Source organism: Strigops habroptila, chromosome 6 (genome assembly GCF_004027225.2).
Source record: "Strigops habroptila isolate Jane chromosome 6, bStrHab1.2.pri, whole genome shotgun sequence".
NCBI classification, from domain to species: Eukaryota; Metazoa; Chordata; class Aves; order Psittaciformes; family Psittacidae; genus Strigops; species Strigops habroptila.
The window spans coordinates 68,039,646-68,055,824 of NC_044282.2; the positions used below are offsets into that span (position 1 = coordinate 68,039,646).

The 16,179-nt window shown below is 41.4% G+C and overlaps 1 protein-coding gene across 2 annotated transcripts in view; it reads right to left on the minus strand.

Moving 5' to 3' along the window:
• Window positions 1-16,179, minus strand: part of MACROD2 (mono-ADP ribosylhydrolase 2) — an 886,338-nt gene that overhangs the window by 88,240 nt on the left and 781,919 nt on the right. For both annotated transcript variants that reach the window (XM_030489748.1, XM_030489749.2), the window contains exon 9: window positions 3,391-3,472. In XM_030489748.1, the coding sequence (XP_030345608.1) occupies window positions 3,391-3,472 (82 nt within the window). The remainder of the gene's footprint in view (window positions 1-3,390; window positions 3,473-16,179) is intronic.

Below are 16,179 nucleotides of genomic sequence, written 5' to 3' on the forward strand. Positions count from 1 at the left end.
AGATTAAATCAGAAATGCTGAGGCTGTGACAACTGTCTCAGCATTTCTGAACAGCTTTGCTACACTCCTAAGACACGAAATTACTTAGAAGTCTGCCTCTTCCCTCTATATATTTAAAGTTTGCAAATGACAAGGCTCTTGGCAGTTGTCTTAATATCAGTACTATTACTCGACTAATTTCTTTGGCATTCCACTTGCAAAATAGGCCTAATGATATGTTCAACTAATGGAACAATTTCCCTATATCTATATTCCACTTACTCTAATGCACTGAGGTGTAACTCTCGCTTCATTTCATTATCACTTGACTAGCTCAAGCACTTGGATATCTTTTTGGATTTATTAATGCACCAGGTTTAAAGTAATAACTATTTATGTATATAACTCCACGAATATATTCTGTTTCTAAGCTTTTTTGTCCACATCTATTAAAGTATATATATTTCATAACGTTTCTGAATATGAGACATGCTTTAAAAATGCCGTGATGTTTTTTTCTCTAAGCTTACAGCAGTATCTCAGTGTTATTCTCTCCTATGAGTGTTCAGATGGTGTCCTATTAATTTAAATTTAGGGCAAGTCTATCCTTAAAGACTTTCATTTCACTATGTTAGTAGATTCACTTAAAACCAAAACAAAAACACTAGAGTTTTGGCAACTCCTACCACAGTCTAAATAACAGGAATTTATTGTCAAACGTACAGATAGTTGCTAATTCCTTGACACAGAGCTATGTTGACCAAGTCCTCTGTGCAAGAAACCAGTCCTGCAGAGACATGGAATATCCCTACATTAGGAGAGTCTGCTGATAACTCATCTGAGTCTACTAGGTTAAATACAGATGGCAATTCACAAGAGACCAGGAAAAAAGAGCAGACGTGATGGTCATCTGGTAATCACCATCCAGACCTTCAGCTGATGTTCTCACCAGTAGGCTATAGGTGATCGAGAATGGGGTTGACTTCTGCTGACATCTATTGAAGAGGTGCTACCCTGTGGAAAAGCACCAATTCAAGATGGCAAAAAAGCCTCAGACTGTATATTGATTATTAGGGCAGTCCTCTAGGAGACAGACCCAGATACTGATCATTTCTCCAGGGGTGCTAATGGAAAGTCATTTGGGTAGCATGTATCTTTCCTGCTTCTCCCTGCTGAAGAGCTAAGTGACTCCTACAAGGGAATACCAAATTTCCCTTGTATCACCAAGTCCATGGTGATACAAGACATTGAAATCAGATCTCCTGAATCACTGACTAGTGACCTAACCACAGGAAAACCTTCTCTGAGTCAGGGATGAAGTTTTAGATGCTAAACTAAACAGGAACAAAGTTTAGACACTGGTTCCTTTTAAAGCTCTGGCTCACCAGCCAATAGGTGCTCAGGTCCTTCTGGAAAACAGCATTATTAAGGCATATTAAAACTGGCATTCAGAATCATTAGTTATGAGAAAATTACAGTGGGGAGCCTGTGGAAAAGGGTCCTAAGATCTTTTAGCAAATTGTGGCTGCTGAGCGCTAAAACATCCTTCTCTGGACAGCTGGTCTGTGTAAGCACTGGACCAACTGGACCAACAGTGGTTTGCACATCCCTCCTAACCACTGTATTTGCTGCATCTCTTTGTGGTCACATACACCTTCTTTGCGGTCACATACACCTTCTTTGTGGTCACATACACCTTCTTTGTGGTCACATATCAAATTCCCAGTTTTAGTTCAAGCAAAAAAATTGTAAAAACTTCAACGCATGAGGATAAACATACTTTTAAAACTATGTTACAATTGATCATCTACATAATGTGGTGTAATGCAATTTTAAGTCTCTATATAACATGACACACAACCACGCATGTTGTCTGTGGACAGGAGCTCAACAATGTCAGGTTTTGAAAAGCCTCCAAAACAAACAAATCTCTCATCTTCCTCTCTTTTCCCCTTTTGGCTCACCATGCTTCAGCTCCGAAGCATCTTCTTGTCTCCCAGGCTTTCAAACCCAAGTGGGTTTTACATTTATAACAACAATACCAGCCTTTAATCCCATGATTTCAAAGACCTTAACGATGAAGGTATTAATACTCTAATCTGTTGACAAATTGACACCGTAGTTCACTCTTGTTTAATCTGAAGGGCAGCAATGTAGGCAGGACACTGCCACTTTATCCTATGTGTTGGGGTACACTGCCAAAAAAATTAAATCACACAATGAATGTATTAGACATGAATGCAGTCTTTGAAATGCGTGTTCAATGTGCTCCAGATGAAAATATTAAGCAGTTAGACACCATTCTATGCTACCTGAATAATTCAATAGGTCTTTAGGTTTCAGCTGTCAATCACTGCAAACTGGAGATTACAAAGTCATCTGCAAAAAGCTTTGTTCTAGTGAGATGAGACAGAAACATCACAATTTCCATACTACCAGCCAAAGAGAAAGGAAAAAACCCACCGTGGCTACTGTGACAACACAGTCCTGTAGAATTAATGGACACTCACAACACACCAAAGCTCTGCTCCCTATTACTCAAAGGCCCATTCCACCAGACAGACAGACAGGGCAGCGAGTATTTAAGTGACTGCCACTTCTGAAATGGGTGATAAAACAAAATACTAAAATCTGGATCTTGTCACATATAGTAAGACTGATGTCATAGAAAACAAAATAAAATGGGAGAAGGTTAGGGTTGATAAAACCCCCTGAACACAGATCTCTAATGATATATGATAAAAATAAATCACAGGCATATGGGAGCGACAGAGGGGGATTAACAAATCTACTATCCACCAGGTTTTCTTAAATTCTAGGAAGTAACCTCCCGTGTGAAACATAAGATGAATGGCTAACATTTCCCAAGTGCTCCGGCGAGAGCCATCTTTCTCCCATTCATTCTTGCACAGGGACAGCTCAAGTTTAAAGTTCTCATTCAGACACAGTTGGGCTCCAACCCCTGTGGTATCTTTTCAGACCCAGAGAAACCCTACCAGCACTGTTAATGAAAGAGCAAAGCATGTACAAAGTGCATGGAAAAGCAATATACACCAGGAGCTATATACATTAGTGCAAATCATTTTCTTCTCAGAGTCAAGAGAGCCAGCACCATGCACCAGGTTTCAGGAGGAGACACAGATACAGCAGAGAATGAAGAAACAAGCTGCACTGAGCATACAAAAGCAGGCCTTGGTTTTGCAAAAGCAGTATCACAAGTAGTTTTACCAGTTCACAAATTTTAAATGTCTACATTTGTCCGGGATCAGAGCCTCTACGTGCAGCTGATCTTTAAAGAAAGTTTACATTTTAATATTTGGCTTAGGCAGGGAAAGAAGAAAGGACGCCAACTGTTTCCTTTTTGATGCATCATTTTTTCCAAGTCGGATGGCACTCAGTTACTGTACCTACCTAGAGGGAAAAACTCGCCCATTTTCTTCTTGAAAATCTTGTAGTCAACTTCCAAAAAGACGCAGAAGATGATACGATCCACCTGTAAGAGACAACATTATTCACAGTGAAAAGATCGCAATCATAGACATTGGAATAAAATAATAAAAGCAAAGAAACTTTCAAGCCAACATGCTTTTATGCTCCAGGCAAGCAAGACAACATCATAGGGATGCATGTTTTGACTTTATTGTGCATCTGTGTTGTAATGTATTAACAACATTTGCAATCACAGCTCACAACTGTATCCTTTGTTAACTGCCTCCTGTTTATGCAAACCACTCTTCAGCACAGTATAAATGACTTTTGGCATCCTAGATGAGTACTGGGATGCAATGTTTGATGAAAGAGTCACATGGGGGGCTTCTAATAAGCATACAAAAGAGTAAATGGGTAAGCAAAGAGCTCTTTTTCCAACCCTTGTCCGACAAACCTATTTGCAAAACCATTTAGTATTTTAAAATGGCTTTAAAAGGTTTCATGCGGTTTTAATTTACATGAAACCACTTGCTCTTGCTATAATACAAGCAGAATGCAGCAAAAACAAAAGCTGATTAGATGACAGGTAGCACACAGGGTAAATAAAACATTTAATATGCCATCTACTTCACAAGGCTGAGCATATCAATGAAACCACAGCCCATAATGTATGTGCCACCCACCAATGACTTCAAATAAATTGTTCAGGACATCATTGTGTGTGAAAAGCTTTTCTAAAGGAGACCAAAAAGAAGCCAAACAAAATAAAAACCAAACAGAATTACGAAGCCTTTAAGACTGAAAAACACGCACACTGGACTTCACCCCAGCCTTGCTATTCCTTTGTTTTATCTGTTTGCACAGCCCAGCACAAATTGCCTCTGCAGCCAAACCTGGCTCCAGGAGGGAGCTGTGGAAGTCAAAAAGACCTTCCCACAGCTGAGCTGAGGGATCTGCAACCCAGTAATCAAGTTTTCCTCTGAAGTGCATGAGAGCTTAACTGGAGATGGATGAAGCCCTAGGAATAGGAATTCAGCGTCTTGGCTGGCATTATGCTGCCCTTGTGTCTCCACGGGCAATAAGCTGATCTGTCGTAGCAGAGCTTCTCAAGAGTGCCTTTGCACATGCTAGAAAAGGCAGCAGCCTCCCCCCTGCAGGGAACCCGGCAGGAGGAACGTTCTCCAAAAAATGCCTTCTTTCCCTTATCTTCAGAAGAAAATGCTGTCCTTTTGCTTGAGCGGCTCTTCGAAGCAAAGTACAATTCTTGGCTTCAAAGATACCATTATGCTGAGCAGATGAGGACATCATTTTAGAGCTCATTTCGGAGCAGCCTGGTAGAATTCAGAAGGGAACAAGAACACGCAATAATTGCTTATGCTGGAAAATGCTAACAGTTGTTACCAAGGACATTTGTGAATCAAAGCTGACTGCAAAACCTGAAAGAGCAAACTTCAGGTAGGAAATATGAGACTGAAGGTACAGGTGAAGTGGGTGTTAAGGAAGAAAGAAGCTTATGAGCAGGAGAGAAAGCAGCAGGGCAGAGCTTGGGCAGATGCTGCTTGCTGCGGAAGATTTGTGAGCAGAAAAACTGCCTGTTGCTGTCTGCTCCTATGATGTCCACAGAAACAAGCTGTTCTGGGCATCCCTCGTAAACAAACCAGGCTAGGCCTTAAAAATCTGCTGGCTTTGTCACCAGCTACTCTTCCCAAGGGATATAATAACTCAAATACTGGTTAAGTGCTCAAGCCAAAAAGCCACACTCATCTGTGTTCTCTCAAATACATAACGTAAAGCACGGATAAGAACAGGTGCCACATTGTACCTATATGAGAGTTTCCACCTAAGAAAAGTTGTGCGTTTTCAGGAGGGAAGCTTTAGACATTGAATGCTTAAATTACATTTCTTGTGCAAATTGGTTTAGGGTAGCGCTGGAGTGATGCTAGATTGTCATCTTCTCTCTCTGCCTCCTGAGTGGAGCAGATACTCAGCCATTACTGTGATAGGCCAAATATATGAACCAGGAGAGACATAAGAGCAAGGATGGAAACTCATAAACCAGAGGAGGAATGATATTGCCATGCAGAGAAGTTCTGAGTCCTCTTCTTCTTTGTATAGTCTCATACTCTCTGCTGCAATTACTACAGGCATTTCCCTCATTTTATCCAGTTCCACTTCTCAAGGTGTTCCCTTTTATTTATCCTGTGCACTTGACAATGATAAAACTTCTGCAATTCTGAGAATTTCTGCTACTTCTAATATAATTCCTTAATTTAAAGATAGGGAATCTCTCCAGAAATGGCAGACTATTTCAAAATTTCTAGCCTCCTGAGTGTATACATCCTATATATAAACCTGTTCAATTTCTTCTTGGTGTGAGAAAAAGTGCTCTATTTTTAAGTATGCATAAGATATTGTGATGACAGCTGAAATCCTGTGTTTATCTGATTGAATGGCATGTGTTGGCAGATAGTAAATCTGAAATTAAACCATATTCTATCATCCTGCCAGTCATTGACTATTTTATCTAACATCCCCACCTAAAATAACTTGAAATTAGGTACGGAAAGTAACCCTTGTTCTCACTGTTCCCATTCCAGCTACAATAAGGAGAGGTTTAATCCAAGTGACTGGAAACCTGTCTTGCCTGCTGGCTCACAAAAGCTCAGCAGGCCTTTTGGGATGCACACTTATGAAAGCTTCTCCTTATTCAAAGAGGAAATCTCTCCTCTCATGTGCTTAGGAAATGCCAACTTGATTAGATGTTTCATGCCGCCCCTTTGCAGAGGGCAGGGAGTAGCCCCCCTGGACCTGCCCAAGCGTGCCCAGGGAGCCTCCACCGCCTTTTGCAGGTGCCCAGTTCCTCCACAGCTGACCAAGCACCACTCAACTGCAGCAGAAATTTAAAGGAACTGCAAGTTGAAGGTATTAAAGCTCATCCTTGATTGACAGCTCTTTTTTGGAGGCCGGTATTAGAATCAACCATCTCCTATCAGAGCCTGATTAAATTCTGCTCGCTTCACAGCTATGAATAGGTGGATCAAAGAACCCCCAAATTAAGAGCGCCACAACACAGGAAGAAGGGAGCTGAACTGCATGAGCTGTTCACTTAGTAGGCAGCGTCACAGCTCAAGGCTGCGAGTACAGTGATTTTTATTGTTTTAATATATATATTATTCTTTTCTTGGGCCCTGCTCTCCTTGCCAGGCTCCATTTACTTTGGAGGGAGGATGCCTTCCCAGTGGTTTTGTTAGCTGCACCTGCTAGGGATCCGTAGACTTCTGGGACTCTGCATGGCTCACAGGGCTCAGGCTAGTTTGTAGTGGAATGGACCCAGAGTCAGTCATTAACACCAGGATTTTACAAGGATACAACCAAATCTAGTGAACTGAAAACCCTTCCACTGAGTATAAAAGCACTCTTGGTCTTAGCAGCAGCATTGATCTTAACACAAAGAAGCTAGCAAAAACACCTCCTTCTGGTTTTTATTCAGTGGGGTTTTGTTTGTTTGGCTGTTTTTTCCCTAGTGAATTTGAGAGCACTTTGCATCTAGCGAGTTTTAAGTTTATTGGTGGGTTAATGCACCCTGGGTTAGTTCACTCAGACCACCAATGATCTGGAAGAGCTCCATGGGAGGCTGGGGCAAGCGGGTGCTCAGGGACTGCTCTGTCATCACAGCATGGGCATGATGAAAAGCTGCTGAGGGTCTCACAAAGTACCCAGCAGAGCTGGGAGCTGCACCCTCTGCACAGCCGAGCTGCACCAACACACAGACACCACCGACCAGAGACAGCTCTGGCCACAGAAGGCAAATGGAGCAAGATGGACGTGTTCCACTCGAAGAAATGATTGCGAGCCTCTCCACATCCAAGGCTGCAGTAAAGTAAGAGTCAGCTGATGCTTTCTGGTAACTTTACACTCTTTATTTATGGATTCTTTGAGAAGAAATAAAAGCCCTGCCTTCCCAGCAAACTAAAAGCACACACCAAGTACTCTAAAGGACCCTTCCCTCTACAGCAGCATGGAAGAGAACACTGCATGCGTACGCACATATCTGTGACTGCAGCCACTGATGCAGAAGTTCATACTATACAGCTGTACCCATATACATTTTGGAATCAAAAATGCCTCGGTTTTTATCTCAGCTCTACTGCTGTGGCCTCTGGCAGGCTGCCCCATTCCTCTGACCTCATTTTCCTATCTGTCTCGGGGGCAGTACTCCTTAGTTGCGCACTTACGCATCGCTACAAAGAGGTATTGCCAAGCACAATCCACAGGACATGCCAAATGCTGTCACACATATAGGTCTGTATATTCTCAGGTACCAAGCTGTATATACCAAGGACAGATTTAAATAGAAAACTGATCAAAAGACATTCTAGACTATTTTATCTAATGAATGTTTCCATGTCATTGCCACCTTGAGTCCTAACAAAATAACAGCATTTCAGCACTACCGAGTATTTCAGGCATATCCCCAGTACCAAGACATTCACCCAGCAGGCAGTGACTGCTATTTATTATATGCAACAAGTTTCATCATAATTTAAATCTTACCAGAAAATACACAATATGAAAACAATGCTAACTTGTAACAAATGTTTCCTAATCCCAAATCAAATTAATGGTAACAAACAACAAAGAGATTGAAGCAGCCTTCTGCTCTCTGTCTGCGTAGCAAATCCCTTTTATGAAACGCCTTTGCCTGATCCCTCCGGGACCTATTGTTCTAAGGTGATGGTGAACACCAGAAGCTTGCAGTAACATTTTTAGTTTATCAAACATTCTGCGGACTTCATTCAAAACTCAGCGAAGCCAAACAGAGGCGTTTTATTGACTTCAGCGTGGTTGAGTCGGTGCCTGCACTCCGTAACACCAGAAATAACATTTGCCTCCTTAAGAATTAAAGTTCTTCTGATATTCAAATTTCATTAACCTAAATCTTCAGATACTTTCTCAAACATACCCTTAACAGTCACAGTGCAGAGCTGCGTGTACCCATTAAGACTCCTTGACCACAGTGCCTGTAAGGAAGAAGCCCTGAACCTTCAACAGTGCCACAATCCCACGTTTTCCCTCTGCTCAGGCAGCCCTGTTGGCTTTCATTGCCTGACAAGACTTCTGTTGTAGAGACCAGTGGGAACAAAGCCACCTAAGTCCAATCATTCCAAGGTATTGTCTCATGGAATCGAAATCTCAATTGTGGGAAGCAAAGAATATGGAGGACGAGACTTTTAATGCACCACAGGATCAGGCTATGAGTGTCCTAGCTGGTCCCTGGATCTTCTATTTGTTGGCAAGAGCTCAGTTTGCTGTTCTGAAGCCCACATCTCTCTCTCTTGCTTATCTTCATGGACCCCATTTTCCATCTCTTTCTTTTCTGGTTTTCTAACAGAGTTCCTCCCTGCCCAGGACCAAGCTGATGCATTGAACTGACTATATGCAGAAGTACATTTCAAAGAGACCAACATCTGTTTCTGCCCCCTTAAAGTACTGGTAAATGATGCTTGTGATGCTGACAGTCTCTCCTTCAGCCTACCCTCTGCCCGATCTGATCCTCTGGTAATCCTATTGCAACCAACTAACAGATGGAGAAACCAGCTTTGTAAAATAACACAGGCATCTGCCATATCCCTTGCAGCAGCTGTGATCTGCTTTGCCAGAGGTGCTGCCTTTCCTGAGCACCATGCACATCTGGCCAGCTGTCCAGATAGCAGTCTGCCTGACCAAAAAGAAAGCAGAGAAGACTGCATCCCACTTGGAAACGAGCCATGGTTAAGGCCAGAAGTTTTCACACGCTCCTTCCAAAGGTGAATGCTTCAGGCACTATAAAACCTATTCATTTCATGGCGCTGTAAATTAAAATTCAGCCTCCTGGTATTATTACTAATTTCACAGAAACCATTAAAGCACAGAGCTTAGCTGACTGTCTGCTCCTTTCGGCATGACATCACGGTCTATAATTGCAGAATTAGTCTCAAAAAGAACTTCAGTCAAGTATTTATGACAAATACAAAGCTTCGGCGCCGCTTCCATCCTCATAACAAGTTTTAAGCGGGGCAGAGGTGTCAGACTGGTGATACGCTGAATTTGACAATCAACGAACTGTGTGATGATGTTCACAAAGCAATTCACCTAGCCTTAAGATCTTTACATCTGGCCCAGCTTCAAGTCCTCTGCAGACCTGAGCCAAACATCCCCCCTTCCCATTTACCTGAACTTGGAGACACCCAAATGAGCCTAGCTACACGCAAATGGGCAACCTCTAAATTACCCTTCAGTCCTGGTGAAGGGTAAGATGTGCTCTCTCAGGACAAAGCTCTTTGATTTTCACAGATTTGAGTTTTGAGGTTCTTTAAATCCAAAGCAAAAACCTAACTAAAAATCCACGTTACCATAAATCTCCTGCAAGTAATGGTATTAATGGAGCACTGTGATCTCACATCAAGAGCAGATACTTGTTGAGGTCTAGCTGTGAAGAAGCAACTCTTAAACCATCATATGACTTAGACAGTCATTAAAAGAAAAAATAATACAAAACACATGAATTATGAAAAGACTTATGCTTATCACAACTAGAGTGGAATGTTTGCTATGGTGGTCTTACTGAAGTAAAAAAAATAGAAACAGAAAGTTATTATTAGTGCATTAATATCCTATTTCATGATGGAAAGCATATTTTGCTTGGAGTGAAAGATAATTAGAAGTCCAAAGGCAATTTAATTAAAAAGAAAAGAAAAAAAAACCCCAAACCAAACCCACAAACAAAAAAACCCAAAACAAAGACTAGAAATTTATTACAAGTTTAAAATATTAATACAAACAACATCCCAAAGGAACGGTGCATAAGGCTTTGCAGCAATCCCTGCCTCTAAACCAAAATGCAGTAGCAATGCACTTCACAACGAAACTCAAGATAAATTTAAAACATGGTCAGAATGTCTCTCCCTCTCTATTGTGCCTGTCCCTACAGCTGTGCTCGTATTCAACAGATGAGGGCAAATTTCTCCCCGTATCACACGGGTACCAGACACGCCACTGCAGTTATCACTATAGCACAAGCTTACCTCTGTATTACTGAAACGCACTGAAATCCATAATACTTTCTAGTGAAGAAGCACTTTTACCCACAGATCTCAAACACAGGTAAGCATTAGAGTTTTGTGATGGTCCTGATAGATGTCTGCCTCCAGGTGGAGATTTGACATGCCAAGGTCACAGAGAACAAGAGCAGCAGAACTGGAACAGGACCCTGAATTTTTTTTTTTCTCCTGTTCTCTTTCAAGCAAAGATGCTACAGAGAAAAAAAATCCCATCAATGGTCACAAGCTTCACTGCACACCACCAGTTTTCCTCTGGCATATCCTTCCAATGTACCCATGTATTGTGAGAATCAATAATGATAACTCTTTTCCCCTAATACATTGGGTTTTTTTGAATGTTACTTATTCTCTGTGTGAGAAATCACTCCATGCCTTCAATACCTTTTTAATACAATGTATTATTCAAGGACAGGTAGAGCTTTCCCTTTTGGACCTGGTGACTCTTTATGCTGAAGTCTTACTTCTTTTGTGTGAACAAAGCGCCTGACAGACAAGCTGAGTGGCAGTCCTAAAGAAGCAATCTGGATCTAAAATAGGGAATTATGACAACATTTTTGGAGGAATTTTCAAATGGTCAGCAACAAAATTGTATGTGCTCCAGTTATGCATATACTGCATGATTATGTGACAAATAAGACACGATAGTTCTGTATCGGCAATATAAACACAGACTATAAAATAACCAGTAGTTAATTATAGAAACATAGAATCACAGAATGGTTTGGGTTGGAAGGGACCTTAAATATCATCCAGTTCCAACCCCACTGCCATGAGCAGGGACACCTTCCACCAGACCAGATTGCTCCAAGCCCTATCCAACCTGGCCTTGACACTTCCAGTGATGGGGCAGCCACAGCTTCTCTGGGCAACCTGTGCCAGTGCCTCACCACCCTCACAGTAACAAATTTCTTCCTAATATCTAATCTAAACCCTCCCTCTTTCAGTTTAAAGCCATTCCCCCTTGTGCTATCACTACATGCCCTTGTCAAAAGTCTCTCTCCAGATTTCTTGTCTGTTAGGTACTGCAAGGCTGCTATCAGTCCAAATGATTGGGGTTTTTTGCTCAACAACTAAAACCTTTTCAGTTTCCTAAAGGTGAAAAGCCCTGTAAAATCAGCCTAGGATTTAAGGCAACGTCTCAGTATATTTCTTTTGATGGTCACTAAAACTTGTCAGGAAAGGGGCAAGACAGTAGTTTAAAAATGCATTTGTTTTTACCAAGATATCCATCAATCTGCACAATTCACTTTTATGCCACACAAACACGATGACATAAAGCCCATTAATCTTTTCCAGCTTAATACCTACTGTCCTTTGAAGATACATGTTTGGAATATCTGAAGGCGACCTCCATTTTTCACAGTTACCAGTCATAGGGCAGCTGACACAGCCAAGATAATCCTGTATTCAGCGAAACCGGGGGAATGAATGGATTCTGATGAATGTAATTTGCTATCTCAGTGACAAATGGCAAATGTGAAGAGAGGGTATGCATGCAAATATAACTGTGTTAAATAAGGGCTTGTGAAGGATAGTACTCTGAAAATATCTGATAGGCAGTTTTACAACATCCATGCATTTTCTGAGGGGATAAATCATCAGCTTACTTAAAGTTATCATTACATCCTCATTGTGGATCTCCACTGAATAAGATGGTATTGAGGCACACAATCAAGCAGGGCATTGTAATCCCACAGGGTGAGTTTTTGCACCACATTTTATCTCACAACATAAGTTTTTCAGTATCTTTTTAGTACAATTTGGACTTAAATACCCCAAAGTTCCCAATGATTATGAGCATCCTAAGTCTGTTTGGGTGTCAAACCTGTGGTAGAATAATTCCCAGAAGATGCCATGTTCCACTAACACTGGAAGTCTTTGCTGGATCCCCTTGAGGCTGAGGTGCCACTGAGGGAAATTCTTGTATTCTTGATGTTTTTACCTGTTTTGTTGTAGCACTAAGTAATATCAACCAATACAGTTTCCACACCTTCCCAGGACCAGCAGCAGAATCAGCACTACTTGCTCAGAATCTGCCACTCAATGCTTGAAAACAGAAATGTAATCTCCTGCTTGCCATCACCTTTGTGGCTGCTGCAAGATTCTGAATATAAAACAGCCCCAGGTTTTAAAAGCACACAGAAACGCCAAGTGATGGTACCTCCTACCCTTCAGACAGGTACAAGCAATTTAGGTTTGGATGCCAAAGCCAGCGCCAGGAGGAGGCAGAGCTGCCTGAGTCTGGGAACCTCAGCAGGGAGAGCAATGAGGATTCATGTCCTGGAAAGCAAAGCTCCCCTACTGCTGTGCTGCCAAGGGGATGGCAGTGACTTCCAGGCATTATGAGAAGCCACCAGATCAGCGAGCAGCGGGAACCAGCTGTCTGTCAGTCCTCAATAGCTCTGCCTCCCGTGCTCTTCCCAGTGGCAGGGGTGGGCATCCCCTCCTGTCACAGGATTAGGAGCACTCTGGCATCTCCTGGCTGGGACAGAAACATTTGTTTCTGGCTGTGCTGCTGAGAAGCCTTGAGCAGGCTCCTGAGGATGCACAATAAATGTTTGAGCTCCAGAACAAGAGTTGGAGAAACAGTTCCTAGAAGCAGCAGATGATGATGGCTTAAATAACATTTTAAGTGCACTGTTACAGGCAGGGTAAAGGTGCAGTCATGATAAACTCAGCACCAATTTTCTCACTGAGGTCGAACAAAGGTTTTACCTCCCCTCGGGGCGGGGGTACTCTAAAACTGCTGACTGTTGTCACTTGGGCTGTTCATGTTACTTTCTAAATTACTGACAGAGGAAGAAAGTCTGGCTCGATCTTACAAAGCTGGTTTAAAATTCAACTTATTTAACTATTTCCATCAAAAGAGGCCAGATGACCCCACATATACAATTATATACACACTTAGAACCAGGAAGGTTTCACCTTAGAAAGCTTTGCACAATACCTGATTTGATGCAGAAGTCCCTCTAACCTAATGCAATTGAGAGCAGTCCCTGAAGAAAACTTGCACTGGGTTATCTCCTTTGTTTGCTATCGCTTCTTTAACCATTCTCACCTTCATCCTACATTAACTTCATGTTGGTTACTCTTTATCGCAAAGCCCTTGACATCAAAGGGGGTTTGGATTAGGACAGTTAAGTGTTCCCCACCCTGGTGGGAAGGCAACAACAGCACTTTGGACACCAAGTTTGTCTGATGACAGCTAGGTTTCCAAAAATTCAATAAATGTCCCTGCACTTCTAGGGATGAAGAGTGCTCACTTAACCTGTATTAGCAGCACTACTCCTGTGATCATAGAGTCATAGAATGGTTTGGGTTGGAAGTGACATTAAAGATCATCTAGTTTTAACCGCCCTGGGCAGGGGCACCCTCTATTAGACCAGGTTGCTCAAAGCCCCAGTATCTGCAATGTATTGCAAGTTCTCTTCACCAGCACCTCCGTATATCCTATATTTGAGTCAGAACATCAGAGAGAACACTGATGTGGAAAGTTAGTAATTACTCCCTGTTAGGGCATTAAAAGTCCTGTGGTGGAAGCAAAGTGAAGGGGTAACATACCTTCTACCCACGTTATAAAGGAACAATATGCACAACAGTGTTTGCAAACCTCTTATTCAAAAAGTTTGATGTAGATAAAAAGAGCCCTTTTACAAAAAAAATAACAAAACCCCTGCTTTCCCAAGAATACAGGCTACATTACACAACTTGAAACAGCTCTGAAACCATTGCTCTTACTAAAACCTGGACTGAATCTCATTTATGTAAATATTACCTTATCTCTCTCCTTGAAGAAAATGTTTTATGATTAAGTTATCTGTCATTTAGAGATCAAATTAAACTCATTAATGCAAGCTATTAAAGACCATTTTTAAAGGACAAAGGCTGATTTTCTCAAATAGTGTATGTCTCTCATAGTCATGTTAGAGATAATCTATTTGCCACCAGAAAAAAGACAGAACCAGGCAGAAGAGGAAGCTATTAAATTTCCAGTACTGCTACAAAACACACTTCCATTCCCAGGATGCTCACTCCAGTGTCTCTTCCAGAAAGGAAATCAACTCAGGATCATTTGCTTACTGTGCATCAGATAGATGCCAGGTAAAGTATATGTAATTTAAAGAAAAGGTCTATTTATCTCCTGATGAATAAGTCCTTTTTTCTTTTTGTAGAAAGTCACTTCTTACAATCACAATTACACCCAATTCATGCCTGAGACACTTTGTGAGGTATGACAAAACAATGTGGGTTTATGTTAAATAAGAAATGACTGTAGAGTGATAAGTTATTTTCACAGGATTTCACAGTGGTTGATTCCCAGCACCCTGAAGCGAACCAAGTCAGGAGTCTGTACGATCTAAATGTAACCTCTGTGTGTTTCTTGCTACTCAAAAGAGAGCTCAGGAGGAACGATGAGCAGCAAGAGAAGAATATTTGAAGTAAAACACTTATTCCCCAAGAACTCAAGAACCTGAGCTGGTGGCTGGGTCAGCTCAGGGGATGGCTGCACTTCAGAGCCTGCTTTTGGGATATTTACACCTGTGAGAGTCTGGGACCAGTAAAAGAAGATCTATGCTTGAGAGCAGATGTGATTATAGATTTGGCATGTGAGCCCAGTCTGTGATTCAGCCAGAACGTCCTCATGTGAAAGGTCATTAAGCCAGCTTGATACAATTGACAAATGTCTTCCCCAGAGGATACTGCAACTTTAATATAGGATGTTTAGAAAAAATCTGCTGGGATATAAATGTCAACTGTATGCCAACATTTTTCACAAGGACCGGGAAGGGAAAAAAGCGATTCATCTCTGAGGGATCACTTCTAAATTAATTTTAATAGATGGTAATAGGCTGACAGTTCTCTGAAAATAGCCAGCAGATGTTCCAGTGCTCTACCGAGTCTCGATGTCTAACCTTGGGTACACCAATTCCACAAAATCCATCTTCTAGACGGAGCTCTGTTTCCGCAGCTGGAATGCTAATGATGGCTCTTAGTGGTTTCTGACTTCTACCAGTGTGTTTATTTCTGCCGCAGATCACAGCACACGAGCCACAGAGGTGACTAAGTGCAGATTTATGTTTTATTAGAAAGGACAAGAAGTTACCTTATTTATGGTATGCTGCTATCTACAGATAACCTTCGGTCTATCTATCTGCTCATCATAAGATAAAAAGCATCTAAATTACTAAGATGTTGCTCAAATACAATTGAGAACATCAGTACAATTCATATGAGCTGCTCAAATGCACTGGTGCGTATAAAATCTCCAAAACCATTTATTGCCAAAATGTCAATGCTAAATGCACAAAAATGTAACTTACTTTATGCCATTAATTAACTAATGTGTGCACAGCACTTTGAAAACGTAAAAAGCACTTTGAACACTGAGAGCTAAGCAGTATTACTTTTACTCGTGTGGACTCACTGTATGAATCATACATAATAATCACCTCTTGTGGAAAGTATTTTTGGTCCTCAGCCAAAACCTAACCTAAGATTTGGCACTTCTGTTCAGTAAAGCATCTGTAAATGGTCCTGTTCGGGTTTCCACTAGAAATTTTCTGCAGCACATTCATTACTGAGTTCTTCACAGTATATACCAGGTATAAGGTGCCTTCACAGCTTTGTAATTAACGTTGCATAGTGAGACAGCAAACATTTTATTGTATTC